Raw genomic sequence first — 22,674 nt, 5'->3', positions numbered from 1 at the left:
TATTCCCATCTCTAGGTCATTTATAAATACATTAAAAAGCAACGGACCCAGCACAGACCCCTGAGGGACCCCACTAACTACCCTCCTCCACTGAGAATACTGGCCACGCAATCCTACTCTCTGCTTCCTATCTTTCAACCAGTTCTTAATCCATAATAATACCCTACCTCCGATTCCATGACTCTGCAATTTCTTCAGGAGTCTTTCGTGCGGCACTTTGTCAAACGCCTTCTGAAAATCCAGATATACAATATCAACCGGCTCCCCATTGTCCACATGTTTGCTTACCCCCTCAAAAAAATGCATTAGATTGGTGAGGCAAGACTTCCCTTCACTAAATCCGTGCTGACTTTGTCTCATCAGTCCATGTTTTTGTATATGCTCTGCAATTTTATTCTTAATAATAGCCTCCACCATCTTGCCCGGCACCGACGTCAGACTCACCGGTCTATAATTTCTCGGATCTCCTCTGGAACCCTTCTTAAAAATCGGAGTAACATTGGCTACCCTCCAGGTACATTTTTAGAGAGCCCGATAAAGCAATAAAACACAAATTTGCTTTCCATGTAGGGAGGTACAAGCGGGAGTGAACCTCCTTCAATGCTCCTAAGTGAAGCAGAGTACTCTTGAAAATTTCTAATAGTTTCCCCCTCATACTTTAATGTGTCATGCTTCTGTCGGTAACCTCGCAAAATCTCCACCTTATGTATGTAATTATGTATTTTAATGATAACAACTCTTGCTGATCTTTTGCTTTCTTGTCTGCAGCCTAAACAATGGGCCTGCTGAAGACAGAGGGGTCCTGCACTATTGGACAGGGCAAACTCAGAAGAAAGCCAATTTTCCAAGACCTACTATGCGCAAATTGCTTATATAAGAGCTTTTTTTCAAGGTCGTACAGTCTGCTCTCATAAGTTTCAATCTGCTTGGTCAGATGTGTTATAGCTGGCTCCATGTGGGTGGACCTATCATTCAGGGAGGGCACCCGCTACTCCAGCTTGCCACATTGTTTCTGCAAGTAAAGCTTTGATGTTTGTAATCTGACCCGAGAGTTGCTTGAATCAGGGTTCAAATGACTTCCCTACTGCTGCAGTAAGTTGATCTAACTGCTGCACTATGAAGACTGAGCATGAACAAACAGCTTCCTCTGCCATCTTAGTTTCAGCTCTACGTATCAAGTGCATCTTTTTTCTGCCCTTTACAGGACATATCTTCACGTATAGGTATTATATATTCTTCCGTGTATGTTTGCGATTGCTTGCAATTGCAAAATTGGGTCCAATGGTCAGGAACAAGGCTAACTTCAGGCCATGGAAGGGTGGTTTAGACAGGAGTAACCCAGAGAGACAAAGACATGCGTCCTTCTTTTCGCATTACATCACGTGACCTCCAGTGGAAACTATTATTAAGAATAAAATTACGGAACACAGACAAACATGGTTTAATGGGACAGAATTAGTATGGGTTCAGCCAAGAGACGTCTTGCCTCGTCAATTTGCTTCGTTTCTTTGAAGCGTGAATAAACATGTGAATAAAGGTGAGCTGGTTGATGCAGTATATTTAGATTTCCAGAAAACTTTTCATAAAGTTCCTAATGAAAGACTCCTGAGAAAATTAAAGAGTCATGGGATAGGATGCAGGGTTCTGGTGTGGATTAGAAAATGGTTATTGTGTATAGTGTACAATCCTTTTTCCCTAAAGTTTTAAACTGAAAATTTCTCTAGAGGTAGAAAAGGATAGTAACTAGGCTTGAACTGTTCTAAAAGAAAGTTATTCTCTGTTCTTGCCTGCTGGAGAGGTAGCACTGCAGTTGACCTGAAATAGGTGTGAATTAAGGTGTGAGGAAGTAGAACAGTTGGTAAGGTTACTATGGTCAATTTGATTACTGGGCTAGCTTCAAAGGGTTTGTTTGAAATAGTCTCCTTAGAATCCAAACTACATAGAGAGGAAAGGTCCCACTCAACTTTCTTTCTGAGAAGTTTTGAGAGAAGAGGACATCTCTGTGGGTAAGTGACATTATTTTATTCTGAGCTTGGTAATATAAAGATTAGGGTTTAAAAGAGGAATTGTAGGATATTGATAAACATAGTTAGAATTTTAAAATAAGAAAGCAAGCAAGCAAACTTTATTAGCTAGTCTATATATCCTTTCCCCCATAGTTTTAAAACTTGAAGTTTCTGCCACAGCATTAACAGATAGTCTCTAGAAGGCATAGAAGGGCCAGTTAAGTCCTCATTGGACTTTCGTTCAACAGTTGGGCACTTTTGCTCATAGTCTGTTTTGTGCTCAAATCTGTTAATACCAACACCACATAGGAAGGATTCAATAGGGGGTCACTACCCCTGCTTACAATGCACTGTTTGTTCAGTAAATTTGAAAACCAAGTTTTTTGAACATCCAGGCACAGGAGAACGATTTCAGTGGAAACAATACTCAAACTGTAAGACCGCACAAGTGGTGTATGCAGCATTATGCCCATGTGGGCTGATTTACATCGGCAAGACAATAAGAGCATTCAATAAACGGATCACAGAACACAAAAGTGCCATCAAGAGAGGGATATTAGAAAAACCATTAGTGGCACAAATGCTTGAACTGAAACATGATTTCAAACTACTTAAATTTGTAGTTCTTCTAAGAATTGATTCACATTGGAGAGGTGGAGATGTGAATAAATAACTATTGCAGGCAGAACAGAGGTTTATTTCCAAGTTTAAAACTGTTAAGCCATATGGTTTAAATCAGGAAAGTGATCTCTCTGTGTTTCTGTAAAGTCTTTTTATATGTGAAATCATGAGGGGTATAATCGAACGGGGTGCCCAAATTTTCTTGAGGGCGTCATCACAGGACGTCCCCGCAAAGGGGTGGGGAAACCCATATTATCGAAACAAGATGGGCGTCCATCTTTCGTTTCAATAATAAGGTCAGGGACACCCAAATCTCAACATTTAGGTCGACCTTAGAGATGGTCGACCTAAATGTTGAGATGGTCGACCTAAATGTTGAGATGGTCATCCCGGTTTTCGGCCATAATGGAAACTGAAGACGCCCATCTCAAAAATAACCAAATCCAACTTATTTGGTCGTGGGAGGAGCCATCATTCGTAGTGCACTGGTCCCCCTAACATGCCAGGACACCAACCGGGCACCCTAGGGGGCACTGCAGTGGACTAACTGATGCACTAACTGAACGGAAAAAGCCCTTCCCTTACCGATTTGGAAAGGAACGGGCATGCAAATGAGCTGCTCACTGTTAGCTCATTTGCACACGATTTCCTTCCTAAGGAGGGGAAGCCAATGCAGAGCAGCCAAGTGTTATGCGTGGCTGCTCTGCACATGCCAAAGACGTCTTCATACATGCAGACAAGCTGCGTGTATAATAACCATCTACAACCTTAAAAAAACACAAGTCCAGGTGAAAACGTCCAAGTGCTCATCAGGGATGTCTTTTTTTTTTTTTTTAGAATGGATGAAGGACGTCCAAGTGTTAGGCGCCTTCGCTATGCCTCCGTCCCTGCGACAGACAGATGAGGATGTCCAAAATGGGGATGTTTCTGTGAGAAGGATGTCCATGCCTTTGCTATGCCTCTGACACCCCCTTTATTTATTTGGATTTTGGATCACAAGTAGCAGCAGTGGGATTTGAAATGGCCACCTCGGGATTGCAAGACCAGTGCTTTTACCACTAGGCCACTCTTCCACTCCACTCCCTTGAAATTTGGCTGTGCCTGTGGGGAGGGGGGCAGTTCAGGACGTCCAAAATGTTTGAAAGAAGGATGTCCACGCCTTCGCTATGCCTCCGCTGACACACACACCTCCCCCCCACCACCACCACCCAGGGACCTGCATACTGCTGCGATGGACCTGAGTATGATATTTGAGGCTGGCAAAAAAAGTTTTCACAGTTGTTTTTTTCAGGGTGGGAGGGGGTTAGTCATCACTGGGGGAGTAAGGGGAGGTCATCCCCGATTCCCTCTGGTGGCCATCTGGTCAGTTCGGGCACCTTTTTGAGGCTTGGTCGTAACAAAAAATGGACCAAGTCGGCCAAATGCTCGTGAGGGATGCCCTTCTTTTTTCCGTTGTCGCTCGAGGATGCCGCTCAGGAACTTTGGTCATCCCCGCGACAGGAAGCAGTTAGAGACGCCCAAAATCGGCTTTCGATTATGCCGATTTGGGCGACCCTGAGAGAAGGACGCCCATCTCCCGATTTGTGTTGAAAGATGGGCGCCCTTCTCTTTCGAAAATAAGCCTACACATCATTTATAGAATATATTTGACATTTTCTCAATCTTGGATAGGTTTGATAAGTCTTATATCTATTTTTTATGAGACATGCACTTTGCTTTGGGAGCTACACATTTTTGCACAAATGTAATTTCTGTATTGAATTCTAGTCATTACAATGTATCTGGATCAAATGACTTTTGAACCTAGGATCAATCACAGAACATGTATTTAAGGGACCAATCACAGAGCATATTACTATGCTGTCAGTTCAATGAACCGAGTGGGTCTGAGTGTGGTGAGAAGTGGAAAAAGTAAGTAAAGAAATGTTGCTTTTGTACTTTGATTCTGAAGGAACTAGATGGTTATTTTGTAAGAATACATTTTAAGATGCTGCCACTTACTAGCTCATGTGGAGGTGTTTAAATATTGCTATTTAGACAATTTAGTATAACAAATGAAGATGGTTATGGCATGAAGTAGATTAAGGAAGTTAAGACCTGTTACTTGAGTTGCTCAAAATGCTACTGGTTTTTTTTTTTTTTTTTTTTAAAGAAAACTGCTATGGACACAAAAAAACACTATGGAGACATTAAGCACATAAGCACTGCCACGCTGGGAAAAGACCAAAGGTCCATCAAGCCCAGCACCCTGTCTCCGACAGCGGCCAATCCAGGCCCCAAGAACCTGGCAAAAAAACCAAAATTTAATAACGATCAATGGACTTTTCCTTCAGAAACCTGTCCAAACCCCCTTTAAACTCAGCAAGGCCAGCTGCCGTCACTACCTTCTCCGGCAATAAGTTCCAGAGTCTAACTACGCGTTGAGTAAAGAAAAACTTTTTCCGATTTGTTTTAAACCTACCACATTCTAATTTCATCTTGTGTCCCCTGGTTCTATTATTGTTAGAAAGCGTAAACAAATGCTTCACATCTGTCCGCTCTATCCCGCTCATTATTTTGTAAACCTCTATCATATCACCTCTCAGCCGCCTTCTCTCCAGGCTAAAGAGTCCTAGCCGTCTTAACCTCTCCTCATAGGGTAGTCGTCCATCCCTTTTATCATTTTTGTCGCCCTTCTCTGCACCTTCTCCAATTCCTTTATATCTTTTTTGAGATGAGGCGACCAGAACTGAACACAATACTCCAGGTGCGGTCGCACCATGGAGCGATATAACGACATTATAACATCCTCATGCTTGGTTTCCATCCCTTTTCTAATAATACTCAACATTCTGTTCGCCTTCTTAGCCACCGCAGCACACTGAGCTGAAGATTTCAACGTCCTATCCACAATGACTCCCAGATCCCTTTCTTGGTCCGTAACTCCTAACGCAGAACCTTGCATAACATAGCTGTAATTCGGGCTCCTCCTTCCCACATGCATCACTTTGCACTTGTTAACGTTGAACTTCATCTGCCATTTGGACGCCCAATCCCCCAGTCTCACGAGGTCTTCTTGTAATTTTTAACACTCCTCCCGCGACGAGATGACCCTGGATAATTTTGTGTCATCTGCAAATTTAATTACCTCACTAGTTACTCCCATCTCAAGGAAATTTATAATATGTTAAAAAGCAGCGGTCCCAGCACAGACCCCTGAGGGACCCCACTAACCACCCTTCTCCATCGAGAATAATGGCCATTTAACCCTACTCTCTGCTTCCTATCCTTTAACCAGCTCTTAATCCATAATAATACACTGCCTCCGATCCCAAGACATTTTGATATAATGCATAAATATGGATGTGGCATGAAATAGACTAAGTTAAGACTTGATACCTGTATATCTTGATTTTTAAGAAATACTGCCTAATCGTCATAAATGCATTTATGTCACTATCTACTATGATGCCAACGCCATATTTGGACATTATAGTTAACTTTATATAGTGTTTGCATCATGTGGATGTTTGTAAATAGTGCCATTTGAATGAATGAATGAATGAATATGGTTCTGCCATGAGGCACATTAGGTAAATGAATACTGGATAAACTGACACCTTGGTTGTGAAAAAAATGTCTGTCAGAAATGAAAATATAGGTACACAAGAATACATAAGAGCATTATGTTACTGATAAGTTCCTATACTACACATTTGAGCGTGGTTGTTTAGAAGTTTTTTTATTTCATAAAATATAAGTATATATATATATTATATATATAAATGTGCTTTTTGATCCTTCACTATTGATTTCATGTCCATTTGTATTTTTTTATACATACATCTGTCTAAGGTTGCTAAGACCTATATGATATTATTAGATTTACCCACTATTTAATCAACACCAAACATTGAGATTCTGTCATATGTTCCGCATTTCAGGTGGTTTGATTTTTTACTATTAGGGGTAGACCCTATTACCCACACCTTTTAGGTATGTAGAGAAGTACTTTCTGTAAATCTTCAATATGAGCACTTGAACACCTAAGTCACATGAAATTATATGTTTCATTGAATAGTATGTCACTATGGATAACACATTGACTTATTTGTTCTGCCTTCACATACACTATTACACTATGGTCTCCTGTTGTCTGTTTATGAGTATATATTCTTTTAAAACTTTGATTACTGTTATATTTAATGTTCTTTTAAATTAAAGTTCTCTGTTTTTATTGTTTTACTGTTTTATAGTTTTAATATGATTTTAATTATTTCATATTTTGAGTTGTTTGTAAGTTTTGATTTAAAATTATGCTTTAGATTCAATTTGTATTTTTTTCTATCTTGTAGTTTTTTTTTACCCCTGACGCAGCCTGAGGGCGAAACGTTGCCACGTCGGGTAACTGTTTTAATAAACCATTTCTCCTTTTTTATTCACTCGTTTCTGTGGTTTTTATGTAATCTGCTTTTATCTTGTTGATTTCTCAGTGGGCAGATTAGTGCCCTCTTGTTTTTGTTATATTTATATATATATATATATATATATATATATATATATAAACATATATCACATTATACACATTAGTTTTAAATCTCCATGCATATAAATATGTATGTTAATAAAAACAAATGCATGTATAATTTTTAAATTACAAGTATGAAATTAAGTGTATGCAACTATTTGAAGTATATGAAAATTATGTAATATCACAAATCCATAAAGCATGAGTTACTGTCATAGGTTTATAGAATCAAAATGGAATAACTGAATATCTTTGTACTAGAAGCAAAAATGATCATGACTTATTTTGGTAAATCTAAATTTAAATTGCTTCCTACACAAACAGCTATGTTTACATATTATTTCTATTAAGATCACAAGTGTGCTCGACAGTTGGAGTTCTGCGAGGTAGTTATGGATAAACTTGGGAGTAAAATACTCCCTCAGGCAGCTACAGACAATTGTTCAGTTTTCAGAATGAGATGTGTACTAGTAGGAAATTAAATAACAATGGATAAAGCAATGCCATAGAAACTATCTTAATGAGATATGCACAAAATTAATGAAATGTTTGCAAAAGATTCAAGTTCTTACTTATGGGGAATGACTAGATTATTAATATGTATGAATTTGAAAAGGGTAGGCTTTATCTCAATTATTTAAATAAATTGTCAGATGCTTTAATTAAAAATCTGTGTGTGCATCTAATTTCCATGCATGCAATGACTCATTATTCTAAGACAGCGTCCAATGGAGAACAGCACTATAAATTATTAAGGTCAATATTCAAAGCAATTTAACTGACCAGAAATGGATCCTGGCCAGTTAAATCACTTGTTCGGAGTTATCTGCTGATATTCACCTGGTTTGTGCCACTAAATATCACCATAGACTGCTAAACTCAAAGCCGGCTATTTTGTGAGTGGTATGTGGGTGAAGTTGGCACTTATGCAGTTGTGCCAATATTCAGCACTTAGCTACTTAAGTTTAGTGATCAAATCGTACTGCATGAAAGCCAGTTCTATCTTTATGTGGTGTGGTTTATCTGATTAAGTGCTGAATATTGAACTTAACTGCATAAGATATAGCTGGTCTCAAACTCGGATATTCAATGCCAGTGTCCAGACATGGCCCTGCACTAAATATTTTTACTGCTGTTAATTGTCTATTGCTTATGTTTTGATTTATTCTTACTGTACACCACCTTGAGTGAATTCTTTTAAAATGGTGGCAAATAAATCCTAAAAAATAAATAAACTGAATATCTGGGAATAACAGCAGCAGCAGTTTAAAAAAGTTCACCACTTCTTTTGTTTTCCATTTCTCTGAACTCCTCCACTAAGCTGCAAGATTGGAGTCGGGTTAAAAAGGCGCAGGCTATCAGGACAGACAATGTGGAAAAGTCTTTTACAGAAGTAAAGGGGGTTTCTTAACAACATACTCGATAGGAACATCTAATATAATAAAACGCACCGTGAACGTTCTAATGAGGACAACGTTCTATGAAGCCATCTGACGTCACTCCCAGGCTGAGGCTGAAGGGTTCGTGGATTCGTGGTGTGAAGCCTCCCTTCAAGCCAGCCAGCCAGCCGTCTCTGCCCCGCCCTCGCGACAAAACAAACAAATCCGGAAGCGAAACGTCAGGGAAGGAGGCGGCGCTCCCGACGTCTAGCCTTCCCTTCGCTGTGTTCCGCCTTCAAAATAAGGCGGAACACAGCGAAGGGAAAGCTACACGTCGGGAGCGCCGCCTCCTTCCCTGACGCTTCGCTGCCGGAAACGCCATGGAGGTAAATTGAAAAAGAAGAAAAAAAAAACCAAAACGATGCATGGATGCGAAGGGGGGGAGGAGAAGAGGGCGGGCCAGGCTGGGACATGGGATAGAGAGGAGCATGGATGCGAGGGGGGGGGTCATGGAAGGGAGAGAGGGGACTTGCTGGAAAAGGATGAATGGAGGCGGCAGGGGACAGAGGAGCATGGATGGGCATGGATTGCGAGGGCAGGGCTCAGGGAGAGAGGGGAATTGCTGGAAATGGATGAATGGAGGGGGCAGGGGACAGAGGAGCATGGATGGGCATGGATTGGGAGGGCAGGACTCAGGGAGAGAGGGAAATTGCTGGCTAGGGATGAATAGAGGAGACAGATGGGCATGGATGGATATGGATTGCAGGGCAGGCCTCAGGGAGAGAGGGCAATTGCTGGATAGGGATGAATGGAGGGGCCAGGTGACAAAGGAGCATGGATGGGCATGGATTGGAAGGGCAGGACTCAGGGAGAGGGGAAATGCTGGATAGGGATGAATGGAGGGAACAGATGGGCATGGATGGATATGGATTGCAGGGCAGGCCTCAGGCAGAGAGGGAAAATGCTGGATAGGGATGAATGGAGGGGGCAGGTGACAGAGAAACATGGATGGCCATGGATTGGGAGGGCAGGGCTCAGGGAGAGAGGGGAATTGCTGGAAAGGGATGAATGGAGGGGGCAGGGGACAGAGGAGCATGGATGGGCATTGATTGGGAGGGCAGGGCTCAGGGAGAGAGGGGAATTGCTGGAAAAGGATGAATGGAGGGGCCAGGGGACAGATGGCCATGGATTGGGAGGGCACGGCTCACACTCTCTCTCTGATATACAATGTCTTTCTGACTCTCACTCTCACACACTCTGTCTCACACTGTATCACATTCACTCTCTATGTGCCACACAGTCACTCACACACTCGCTTGGTCTCATACACTCACTCAAACAGAGAATCTGTGTCTCACACACACTCTCTCTCTCGCCCACACACACACACACTCTCTCACACTGTGTCTCACATACACACTTGCACACACTCTCATTCTCACACACACACTCTCTCACAAACACACTCACACCCAGACTCACTCTCTCTCACACACACTCACACTTTCACTCTGACTCTCAAACAGTCACTCTCACATACACTCTCCCAAACATACACACTCCGAGGAAAACCTTGCTAGCGCCCGTTTCATTTGTGTCAGAAACGGGCCTTTTTTACTAGTGATTGTAAGAAAAATAGAGAACTTGGAGCATTGCAACAGAAATTTAAATCTAAGACTTCTAATATTTCCAATAGCGAGACTTGCAACTCCTAGCAGATTTGTTTCAATGGTTTCTGACTTCAGTTTTGAAATATACTAATAAACCTATATCACCATTACAAAAGATCTACTATTTTAAAATGTTAAATTCTGTGGATGCAGATCCTGAAGAACAACAAAGAACGAAGGAGGACACACTCAGGAAAATACCGTGTGTTGCTGTGTGTTGTTTGTTTTGTTTGATCTAGAAGAATAACCAGGTTTAGATGTTTTAGCTATTATGGAATCATCAGCTTTAAGTTTAGAGAAGGGCACCTTGTCTCTTGTATTTCTGAAAGATAAAGAAGTGATCTTGAGACCGTATTATCAAATGGTCAACACTGTCTTCCCTTGGGGGTGGAGGGAGAGCAGATTAATGGGATGTAGCAAAGCAGTTAACCAATAGGGCGGGACTAAATGAGAAAATTAGGGGGAAGAAAACAAGTCAGATAGTTCATCCACAGCCTCTAGGGCGACTCTGAATGAACAGAACCTAACGAACCCTCGATGTAGAACACCAAGAGGCATATTTTCAAAGCACTTTGGGAGGCTAAGTTCCATAGGTTTCTATGGAACTTTGGGAGGCTAAGTGCTTTGAAAATGAGCCTGTATATGGTGTACAACAGAGTGAACCAACCAACTGTCCAAAGTTTGAAGAGAAGGTAAGAAAGACCCGTCTGCAGGCAAAAGTCTGACCTCTCATTAAGTGAGAACATAGCATATATAAACAAGAAGGCTGCTGAAACAGAGTCAATCTGCAATCTATAGATATAACTCAATATGCAGCTGAAAGTGTATCAGCCAGTACTGAAGCATAATCTTCACACGGAGCAGCAAAGTTAGCACCAGACAACAACTGCATCTGTAATAAAACAAGCCAGGCTAGAAAGTGGCATCCCAAATGGCAACCTAGGGATCACTGTAGACCATAACCCAGTGTGTATCAGCTGCTGAAGAGGAGCGGCACAAGGAAGTGGGGACACTAGTGTAAAATAACAGCCCCCACAAAGAACCCATAACTGCAAGTGGGGAAAACAAGGCACGTCCAAAAACAGCTCCCCTGCTGCCCTTCCAAAGTCACATACAACGATGAATATGCAGCATGTCACATACCAGTTTTAAAATGGGATGACACTACACTGGTGAAGAATTCTTGTAGACACTCAAGGAGAGTGAAGACAATTAACGCCTATAGAGCTAGTCCTATAGACAAGAACATATGCCTGACGAGGAGAAGCCTTCATAGAGACAGAAGGAAAAACAAAACAGCTTGGAATATCAGCACTCTCAGGGAAGACCATAGCTATGAAGAAATAGCATGATATGCTGATAAGAAACAGTCACCAAGAAAAAACCCCACGGAATACTGCTGAAAGCATAGGACAACCAAAAAAGGTTGGTTGCCACAGATTAGAATAGCGTCCAAAGCTGCATGCCATAGGCCAGCTAAAATAACTGCCTGCTACAGGACAACCCAAAAAAGAACACTGCTTGCCACAGAACAGTCCCAGAAGACTGCCCACCACAGGGAAATCCATAAGGCTGCTTGCCAAATTGCAGCTCAAAAGGCTACTCACCAACCGCAATCCAAAAAGCTGCTTGCCACAGCACAGTCCAAAAAGCTAACTGCCTCAATGCAGCCCAAAGGCCGCCTGCCATAGAGCAGCTCATGCCATGGTGCAACCTAACAGGAGCATGCTGCTGTGCAGTTCTGAAAGGAAGCTTACGAGACTGCTCAACCAAAAGCCGCTGCAGAACCCAATGGTTTTTTACAGAGCTGCACTAGGGTCACATATTACAGCCTGGCTCAAAAGTTGTTTGCTCCAGCAAAGCCCAAGACTGCTCGGCCCAGTGAAAAATTATGCCGCTACAGAGTTGTCCTTAATGTTTCCACCACAAAGCAATCTGAGAGGCTGTTGTGATAGTGCAGCCGAGAGGACTGTGGTACATGGACCAAAAAGAAAAATTGTACCCTTTTCGCCCAAAGGGTTGCAGCCCCACTGTAATCCAACAAGGCCAGTGCCCCAGAACAGCCCACAGAGCCTGTCCTGGTATGATCCAAAATGTTGCTGACCAAGCAAAGCTAAAGGCAGATGCCTAATAGGGTATGAGAATGCCAAAATGATGCACCCTGAGAGGCAGCAAGCCAGCCAGTCAGTGTGTCCAAAGTAAATGGTTTGGCAGAGCAGATTCAGGAGTCGTACCAGCTACTTCCAACACTCCGCCGACTCAGGGGCGCCTTCCATAATGAAAACCCAGAGGCAGCAACTACAGGAAGTCAACCGGTTGCCCAGATAGAAAAAAAAAACAAAACAGAAAAGCTACTGCTTAAGAGGCTAACTGCCGCCACTGCAGAGAACTCAAGAGGATGGCAGCACCCAACAGGTGAGCATGAAACACCATTACAGCAGAAGTGCCTAGTGGAGGCGGTGAGAAGCAGGGCACCACAGGTTGGCAATTACTGTATTAGTCCGAACAAGAGCTGGGAAGCATAAAACACAGCATATGACCACCCTTACAGTGACCGATCCACTGTAGTGAACAGGGGCTAGATGAAAAGTGCTCCAGAAAGGTCTTCAACAAGGCAGCCCAGCCAGAGAAAATGGCAGGAAAAAGAGCTCAATGCCAGCCCCTCCTGAGATCACTACCAACATCAATGCCAGCAACAGGGCACAACAGTACTATTTTTTATTTATTTATTTTTTGTTACATTTGTATCCCGCGCTTTCCCACTCATGGCAGGCTCAATGTGGCTTACATGGGGCAATGGAGAGTTAAGTGACTTGCCCAGAGTCACAAGGAGCTGCCTGTGCCTGAAGTGGGAATTGAACTCAGTTCCTCAGTTCCCCAGGACCAAAGTCCACCACCCTAACCACTAGGCCACTCCTCCACTTCCACTATGGAAGATAAGGTTAATATAACAGCTAGCAAAAATAGCGAAAAAACCAATACAGCGCCAAGGCTGTTGAATCCCCAAGGAGACACGGGAGCATAACAGCGCTGAAGAGAGACTGAGTCATTAAACTTCTCTTATCCGCCAAACACAGCAGAAGTGCCAGCAGGAAGGGGAGCCACCACCAGGTGTCACCCTAGCTGGTGGATGAGGGACTCTAAGAAAGTTGTTCCTCTTCCCAAGAAAATGAGTCACTAACCAGTATTAGGAGCAGAGCAGAGGAGTGGCCTAGTGGTTAGGGTGGTGGACTTTGGTCCTGGGGAACTGAGGAACTGAGTTCGATTCCCGGCACAGGCAGCTCCTTGTGACTCTGGGCAAGTCACTTAACCCTCCATTGCCTGCTGCATAGAGCCTGCCATGAGTAGGAAAGTGTGGGGTACAAATGTAACAAAAAAAAAAAAAAATAAAATAAAATATTAACCCATTGCTCAACTGATCCACAGAACTAGCCAGGCCAGGAGCCAGAGAGGAGCATCACGAAGGAACTGGATGAACCATCTACTGTCTTCTTGGAGACAGAGAAAAGTACACAACATGAATTATTTTGGAACTATTTTTCCTTGTCTCTTTTCGCTGATAAATGAACATATTCCATTAATCTGGATTAGTTTGGTCGAGATGACAAGCAAGCTAAGGATAGATAAAGAGCAGCAGTTTGCAGGCAGGAAAGAGCACAGGGAGCTGGAAAATCTCAGGTGAACCATGCTAGAGCTGTGCATAACCAACAAATGCAAACTGTACTTCTTCCTCCAGTACCAAAGGATCCATGGACCCAGACGACTGACTGACAAGGAGATTGATGAAGACTTGCTTCTCTAGCTCTTTTCTGGTCATGTAAGTACATCTTTTCCGTCTCTGCACTGCCTACTCTGTGCCACACATTATTATTTTTTTTAACATAGGTGTTTCTAGGCCTTGAAGAGGCTGGGAAACACTGGTATAGACAAGAAAATACATACAGTACAGAAAGTAAATGGACTGGATAAAGAAGTGTACATAAACAAAAATATATATCCAAACATACCCTTTGTCCCAGCTGACAGGAGCTACCAAAGTCTATTATTTTGATGGCACTACGCTTCGGGTTACAAAGTAAGATATTCTCTGGTTTCAGGTCACAGTGAATAATGTTCAGCTCAGGTGTTGCCAGAAAAAGAAGCGCTGTACATAACTGTTGTGCAAACTTGCGGGTCAGGTTGAGAGACACGCCACGGAAGTTGGTGTTTCGTAGCAGATCATAGAGATTATATGAAAGCAGTTCAAATACCAGGCAGAGGTGATTCCGAAACATGAAGTGGCGTTTTAAGTGCACTGCAAAGCAAATGGACAGTTGGTAAACAGGAAATCAGCAACAGCAATCCCACTTCTAAATGATCATTTAATATACACATTACCAATTTCAGTACCATAAGTCCTACATTTCAGTCTCTAAACATGCCAAAGTTCAGTAACAGCACCAGCTTATACATTTTTTAATAGATTCTTTGAAGTTCATTTGAACAGCTAAAGTAGCTATGTTACAGAAAAAGAATCATAGATTTTATCAGGGGTAGGCAAGTCTGGTCCTCGAGAGACCCAGGCAGGTCAGGTTTTCAGGGTATCCAATTAATATGTAGTACATAGATTTGCATACCATGTACACAGTATGTGTAAACTGAATGGGCTGGGGTGTATTTGCAGCACCAGGAATCGCTAGCGCGGTTTAGTAAAAGAGCAAATAATCAAGAGCAAGCCAACTTCCGAAGTACTACTACTACTACTTAACATTTCTAAAGCGCTACTAGGGTTACGCAGCGCTGTACAATTTAACATAAAAGGACAGGCCCTGCTCAAAGAGCTTACAATCTAAAGGACAAGTGAGTAGACGATACGATGGGGGCAGTCAATTTGGGGAAGTCTACTGAAGACCAATCTCTTCAACAAGGCATACAACAAGGATCAACAAATATGAACTCCTGTACACGTACCCAGAACTGCCCTTACAATATCTGACTGCCAAACCACTATCATGTTTTTTCACCATTACTAAATGCACATTTTCCATATAATTCTTATACAATTCTTAAATATTTCTTACTATGATTGCTTGCTAATGTACTATCATGTTCTACCATTCATGTTACCCAAAATCCTTCTGTTATACTAAATGTATACTTTCTCATGTATTCTCACTATTCATGATGTATTGTAAACCACATTGAGCCTGCAAAAAAGGTGGGATAATGTGGGATACAAATGCAATAAATAAATAAACAAACAAACAAACCTGAAATATAACTGAACTAGAACAAACAGTACGGATATCTGGGAGGGACTATGGATTGATCTGCTATGATTAATGGAAAGAAAATTATCAGGTATGATACATAATTTTACCTCCCATATCATCAAGCAGATCAATCCATAGACTGGTGGGATGTACCCAAGCAGTACTCACCCAGGGCGGGACATGGAAATCCCAGAACGCAACACTGAAGCTCCAAACTGGGCCTCGGCCCGTGCTGCCACATCCAAGCGATAATGCTGTGAGAAGGTAAGAGCCGACGCCCAAGTCGCCAATCTGCAAATCTCCTCCAAGGAAATGGACCTGGACTCTGCCATCGAAGCCGCCTGTGCTCTAGTAGAATGAGCCTTCAGCTGGATAGGCGGCACCTTCCCTGCGGCCACATAAGCCGCCGCAATCGTTTCCTTGACCCAACGTACCACGGTAAGTTTAGATGCCTGCAGACCCCTATGGGGGCCCGCGAACAGCATGAACAGTTGATCCGACTTCCGGAAATCGTTGGTCACTTCCAAGTATCTGATGATAACTCGTCTAACATCCAGGCATCTGAGAGCACGATACTCCTCTGGATAATCCTCCCTAAGGAAGGAGGGTAGACAAAGCTGCTGATTCACATGGAAGCGAGAAACAATCTTGGGCAGGAAGGAAGGCACTGGGCAAATAGACACTCCTGCCTCCGTGAACCGCAGGAACGGCTCTCTACACAAGAGCGCCTGGAGCTCGGAAACCCTCCTGGCTGAAGCGATTGCCACCAAAAAGACCGCTTTCAACGTCAGGTCCTTCAGAGACAGCCGCGATAATGGCTCAAAGGGCGGCTTCTGCAAGGCCCGAAGCACCAGATTGAGATTCCACGTAGGCACTATTGAGTGCAGAGGAGGGTGTAGGTGATTAACCCCTTTGAGAAAACGCACCACATCTGGCTGAGAAGCCATGGAAGCACCCTTCAGGCGACTCCTGAAGCAAGCTAGAGCAGCTACCTGGACCTTAAGAGAGCTGAGCGACAGGCCTTTCTCCAGACCTTCTTGCAGGAATGCCAACTCTGAAGCAATTGGCGCTGTGAAGGGCGACAGGGATCCTGCCTCGCACCATGATACAAAGGTACGCCATACCCTGGCGTACGTAGTAGAAGTAGAGCGCTTCCGTACTCTCAGCATAGTGGCGATGATCTTGTCCGAGAAGCCCTTCTTCTTCAGCCGCTTCCGCTCAAGAGCCAGGCCATAAGACCAAAGGGGGAGGGATCCTCCATCACCACGGGACCCTGATGTAAGAGGCCCCGCTCCGCTGGAAGCCGCAGAGGACTGTCTACGGAAAGCCGGATCAGGTCCGCATATCAAGGGCGTCTGGGCCAGTCTGGACCCACCAGGACCACCCAGCCTGGATGTTTCGCTACCCGGCCGAGAATTCTGCCCAGCATAGGCCAAGGCGGGAACATGTAGAGAAGCTCCTGTACCGGCCACTGCTGGAGAAGAGCATCGACCCCCAGAGATCGAGGGTCCCGTCCTCTGCTGAAGAACTGCGGCACTCGGCAATTGGCCGAGGTCGCCATCAGATCCAAGGTCGGCATGCCCCAGCGCTTCGTGATCTCCAAGAATACCCGAACAGACAGTTGCCACTCTCTGGGATCCAAGGTATGGCGACTGAGAAAGTCCGCCTCGGCATTCAGGACTCCCGCAATGTAAGCCGCCGACAGCTGGTCCAGATTCGCCTCTGCCCACTGGCATAACTTCATGGCCTCCCTGGCTAGGGGGGGGGGGGGGGCGCTCCTGGTACCTCCCTGGCGATTGACATAGGCCACGGCCGTGGCATTGTCTAACAGGATTCGAACTGGCCTCAGTATCAGTACCTGAAGAAACGCTTAAAGCGCCAACCGAATGGCCCGAAGTTCCAAGAGGTTGATGGAACACTTCGCCTCCGCCGGCGATCATATCCCCTGCGCTGTCCTTCCCCGGCAGTGGGCTCCCCAGCCCGTCAAGCAGGCGTCCGTCATAACGACAATCCACTCCGGGGACGTGCGAGGCATACCGGCTGACAACTTGTCTGACATCAGCCATCAACTTAGCGCCCTTCTCACCGCCGGGTCCAGGGGAAGGCGAACTGCGTAATCCTCCGAAACCGGAGTCCAGCGCCGCAGAAGAGAGTGCTGTAGTGGCCTCATATGGGCCCTGGCCCAGGGCACTACCTCCATCGTGGCTGTCATGGAGCCCAACAGTTGCACATAATCCCAAGCCCGAGGAGGCTAGGAACCAGCCCACCTGGGCCTCCGGTTATCCGGCAGGAACACTCTGCCCACTTGGGTGTCGAACCGAACACCCAGATACTCCAGGGACTGAGTTGGGCGCAGCTGACTTTTCTCCCGGTTGATGATCCATCCCAGGGAGCTCAGATGATCAATGACCCTGTCCGTCACTCTCCCTCACTCCGCAAAGAAGGAGCTCGAATCAGCCAGTCGTCCAGGTAGGGATGAACTTGCACTCCTTCCTTGCGGAGATAAGCCGCAATGACCACCATCACTTTGGAGAAGGTCCGCGGAGCCAACCCGAACGGGAGGGCTCTGAAGTGCCAGACCAGCACTGCAAAGCGCAGGAAGCGCTGATAAGGCAGCCAGATGGGAATGTGCAGATAAGCTTCCTTGATGTCCAAGGATGCCAGGAATTCTCATTCTTGTACCACAGCAATCACGGAGCGGAGAGTCTCCATACGGAAATGCCATATTCGCAAGGCCCGATTGACTCCCTTGAGGTCGAGAATAGGCCGAGAAGAGCCTCCTTTGACACCACAAAGTAAATGGAGTAACGTCCTGTGCCACACTGCTCTACGGGCACTGGGACCACCGCCCCAAGGCGGAGCAAGTTGTCCAGAGTCTGCTGAACTGCTGCCACTTTGAGGGGAGACTTGCAGGGACAGTTCACGAACCCGACTCTCAGGGACCAGCAGAACTCCAATTTGTAGCCGCCTCTAATGACTTCTAGAACCCAAGCGTCTGAAGTTACCCTGGTCCACTCGCCCAGAAAAGAGGACAGCCTTCCTCATATCTGCTCTGGGCCATGGACCAGGGCCCCGTCATTGGGTACGAGACCGTGGGAGAGGACCGGAGGAAGAACCTCCTGAGCAGCGGTCTCTGTGAAAGGAATGCTACTTCGGGGAGAACCTCTGCTTGAAGGAGGAGGAACCCGACTTGCCCGGGTGATACCGACGGGCTTCTTGAAAATGGCTCTTACAGGAACCAGGGCGAGCACTGCTGGCCCTTGCCTTGACCTGCGGCAACCTCTTGCCTTTAGAACTGCCGAGATCCGTCACGATCTTGTCCAGCTCATCCCCGAAGAGCAGCTTGCCCTTAAAAGGCAACTTGGCTAAGTGGGATTTGGAGGCATGGTCAGCTGACCAATGCTTAAGCCATAACCATCGACGGGAAGAGACTGTCTGAGACATACCTTTAGCTGAGGCTCTCAAAACATCATACAGCAAGTCTGCCAAGTAAGCCAAGCCCGACTCCAGGACCGGCCAATCCGCCCTCAAGGAAGGATCCGAGGGGGAGGCCCGCTGCACCACAGGCATACCCTGGCCACATAGGAGCCGCAAACCGAGGCCTGCAAACTCAAGGCGGCCGCTTCCAATTTCCTGTCCTGAGAATCCTTAAGGGCAGAGCCACCTTCCACCGGCAAAGCCGTCTTTTTTGTCACAGCAGTGATTAGAGAGTCCACTGCCGGCCAGCACAAGGCCTCCTGTTCACCCTCTGGCAGAGGGTACAGATGAGTCATGGCCCTGGCTACCTTGAGGCTCGCCTCTGGAGAATCCCATTGAGCCAAAATTAGAGTTTTCATGGCTTCATGGATGTGGAAGGTCCTGGAAGGGTGCTTGGGTCCCAACATAATAGCGGAACCCGCCGAGGCTGAAGGAGGGCCTTCCTCCGGAGAGGAAATACTCAAGATGTTCATAGCCTGAACTAACAGGTTAGGCAATTCCTCTGAGCGAAAAAGCCGCGCTGCAGAGGGGTCATCTCCCCCATCAGGGCGAGGATCAGCCTCCTCCAAAGAAGGGACCTTTGGGAGAACTCAGAAACGCTGCCCTCATTTACATCAGAGGAGACAGAGTCCCCCAAGACCGAGGGGCCTGATCAGGGAAGCCTCTTCCCCCATATCTGACAGGAGAGCAGGAGCAGCGTTTTGCAGTTGAAAGGCCTGATGCAGCAACAAAATAAACTCGGGAGAGAAACCCCCGTTTGTGCACCTCTGCAACCTGGGCCACAGCCCTACAGGAACTCTCAACCTCCACTCCATAGAGCGGGGGAGAGGTGCGCTGCGCATCCAAAATGGCGTCCGGCGCATCACTCCACGAAGGAGCCGCGCGGGAAGCATGGCGCTTAAACTTCGCCATCTTCTTACCGCCGCCCAACTCAAAGGCGGCCATACCAGAGGCCGTTCGAGCTGCATGGGCGGCCGACGTCGGAAGAGCAGACATTGAGGGATGGGTGTCTAAGGCGGGAAAGGCTGCCGACGCCCCAGCGGAGGAAAAACCGGCTAAATCAGCAAAGTCCGGAAGGGCGCCCAAAAAGGGCTTCTCTGCCTCTGATCCCCGCGCCTCCCCACTAGCCGCACGATCGCGGTCCGGGGAGCGCTTTTTCGCACCCTTACCATCCGACGCCATGATCCACGAGGGAAACGTTTGGGGAACCCCCTGCCCGCTAGGAAAAGGTAAAATTACCTGCTTCTTGCTCCGAGCTGCAACGAATTGGTGTCCCAGTGAGCAGCTGCAAGTAAAATCTTTTCTGCTTCAAGATTGTTATGTTTTTTGTTGTTTTTTTTAACGGAGCCAGCGGGAGGGGGGAGAAAAGGAGGGACCTGGCACCACCAGGTCTGCACTTGCTCACGAAGAGCCCTCAACCCCAGGTACTCAACAAAGTCTTATAACACTCCAGTGCAATTCCGATGGTTTACTTTGAGCTTTTAGTGAAATCTGTTTTGGAGGAGTACCCTTTTTGATTTTGGCTCCACGACCAGACTTCTATAATTCAGTGAAGATTTTTGCTGTTGGACTGCTTACTGGGTACACTATTTAACTACTTGCTAACTGGGGTTGTTCCCCTTTCTCACGCCCCCTCCCTTGCTAATTCCCCCTTTCACTATGTCCAGGATAACTGTTTGCTCTTGAATCATTGCAATCATAAGTTGTTTATACTTGAACGCAAATGGAAATTGGGGGGTGGGGGGTGGAAGGGGGGTGGGGGGTGGAAGTGGGGTGGCTTGGGAGTTTGGGTAGGGTTGCAAATCCTATATAATAAAACCCATCTCCAACATTATGAAGCTGACTGCATGGACACAAGCCTTGAAGCATTCGTGCTTCTGTTGATGCCTCCCACTTCCGGGTGCGTCAGCAGCGAATGTGCCCAATCAAAACACAGCAGCGTTCGGAACGTTGGAGGAGCAGTTTCAGCCCTTCGCCACGCCCCCCCCCCGAGGTCTCCGCCTCTCACCCCTCCACCCCCCCCCCAAGTTGCCAGCGCTCCCCCCTCCACCCACCCTCCGAGGTCGACGCAGCCACTGCTCCACCCTCCACCCCCCCCCCCAGGTCGCTGCCACTCCCCCCCTCCGTCCGACATCAGCTCAGCTGCCATTTCCGGCCACTGCTGCTTCTCCTGTCGAGCAGCAGTGGCCGGTACAAAAACAAAAAAAACAACTTTAAACCTGCAAAAATGCTTTCAAAAAGGAAGCAGGGCACCACAGGCAGCCATCGGCTGCCAGCTCTGCATCCGCTCCTCCGGGGTTCTACTCCAGGGGCAGTGATGTGAGAGGAGGAGCGGATGCAAAGCTGACAGCCGATGGCTGCCTGCGGTGCCCCGCTTCCTTTTTAAAAGCATTTTTGCAGGTTCAATTTGTTTTTTTTTGTTTTTGTACCGGCCACTGCTGCTCGACAGGAGAAGCAGCAGTGGCCGGAAATGGCAGCTGAGCTGACGTCGGACGGAGGGGGGGAGCGGTGGCAACCTCGGGGGGGGGGGGGGGGAGCGGTGGCACCCTGAGGGGGGGATGAAGGGGTGAGCGGCTGCAACCTCGGGGAGAGGGCGTGGCGGCGAGGGTGGCAGGGATGGGGCCTGAGACAACGGAGGGGGAAGGGGTCCTGAGGCCAGAGGGGAGGGGGTCCAGAGACCTGGGGGGGGAGTCCTGAGACCTGAAAGCAGGGGGGGGAGGGAGACCTGAGAGGAGCGGGGGGGGGGGGGAGGGAACAAGATAAGGAGGGGGAGGGATCCTGCGACCACACAGAGGGAGGCGGGGAGGTATCTCTGGCACACACACAGTGTCTCTCTCACTCTCATACACTGTCTACCACACACTCTCTATGTCTCACACTGTATCACATTCACTATGTGTCACACAGTCACTCTCAAACACTCTCTCGATCTCATACACTCTCGCTCTCACAGAGAGTATGTGTGTGAAACACACTCTCACACTCACTGTGGCTCACATACGCACTCGCACACACTCTCATTCTCACAGACACACTCGCACCCACACTCATTCTCTCTCTGTCACACACACACATTCACTCTCTCTCACACAGTCACTCTCACAAACATACACACTCCGAGGAAAACCTTGCTAGCGCCCGTTTCATTTGTGTCAGAAACAGGCCTTTTTTTTACTAGTATTTATAGAAACAGAGAAAATGAAGACAGATAGCCATATAGCTTATCCAGTCTGCCCATCCATGCCATCTACTATCCCTTCCTCTCCCCTAGAGATCCTATGTACCTGTCCCAGTTTTCTTCTCCACCACCTTCACCAGGAGGCTGTTCCATGAATTCACCACCTTTCTATGAAGAAGTATTTTCTCAGGTTACTTCTGAGTCTGTCCCCTTTCACCTTCATCCTATGCCCCATCATTGTGAGGGAGATGGGATGGTAAGAAAGGGAAAAGTTAGCATATTAGCATGACTGACCTACCTTTGCAGGCGGGAATGGATAGAAGAGTCAGGGACAGAATATTGTGGGGATGGGGCCGGGCTCTGGGTTGGTAAAGATCACAAGACCGCGACATGAACTGAGTTTTGATGAATTTTTTTTGAGAGCCAGGTGGGGTCTGAGCACCTGGTATCCATGTCTATTACTATCACAAAGGTTCAGATTTGAAGTCTGGAAATACAGTTATAAGTGACTTATCTAAAGCTAGCGTCTTGGAATGCTGCATGAATAGGTTCCCTAGTTGAGATATAAGATTTTCATAGTCTTC

At 46.3% G+C, this 22,674-nt stretch overlaps 1 protein-coding gene across 6 annotated transcripts in view; it reads right to left on the bottom strand.

Annotated features, from left to right (window-relative positions):
• LOC115475628 (dual specificity tyrosine-phosphorylation-regulated kinase 1A-like) overlaps positions 1–22,674 on the bottom strand; it is a 521,782-nt gene that overhangs the window by 239,288 nt on the left and 259,820 nt on the right. For 5 of the 6 annotated variants that reach the window (XM_030211502.1, XM_030211505.1, XM_030211506.1 and 2 more), the window contains one exon: positions 14,191–14,477. The exons of the other annotated variant lie outside the window; for it this stretch is intronic. In XM_030211502.1, the coding sequence (XP_030067362.1) occupies positions 14,191–14,477 (287 nt within the window). The remainder of the gene's footprint in view (positions 1–14,190; positions 14,478–22,674) is intronic. 6 annotated transcript variants of the gene reach the window in all.

This window comes from Microcaecilia unicolor, chromosome 8, assembly GCF_901765095.1.
Source record: "Microcaecilia unicolor chromosome 8, aMicUni1.1, whole genome shotgun sequence".
Lineage (NCBI taxonomy): Eukaryota > Metazoa > Chordata > Amphibia > Gymnophiona > Siphonopidae > Microcaecilia > Microcaecilia unicolor.
This window is presented reverse-complemented; position numbering and strand designations above follow the sequence as displayed.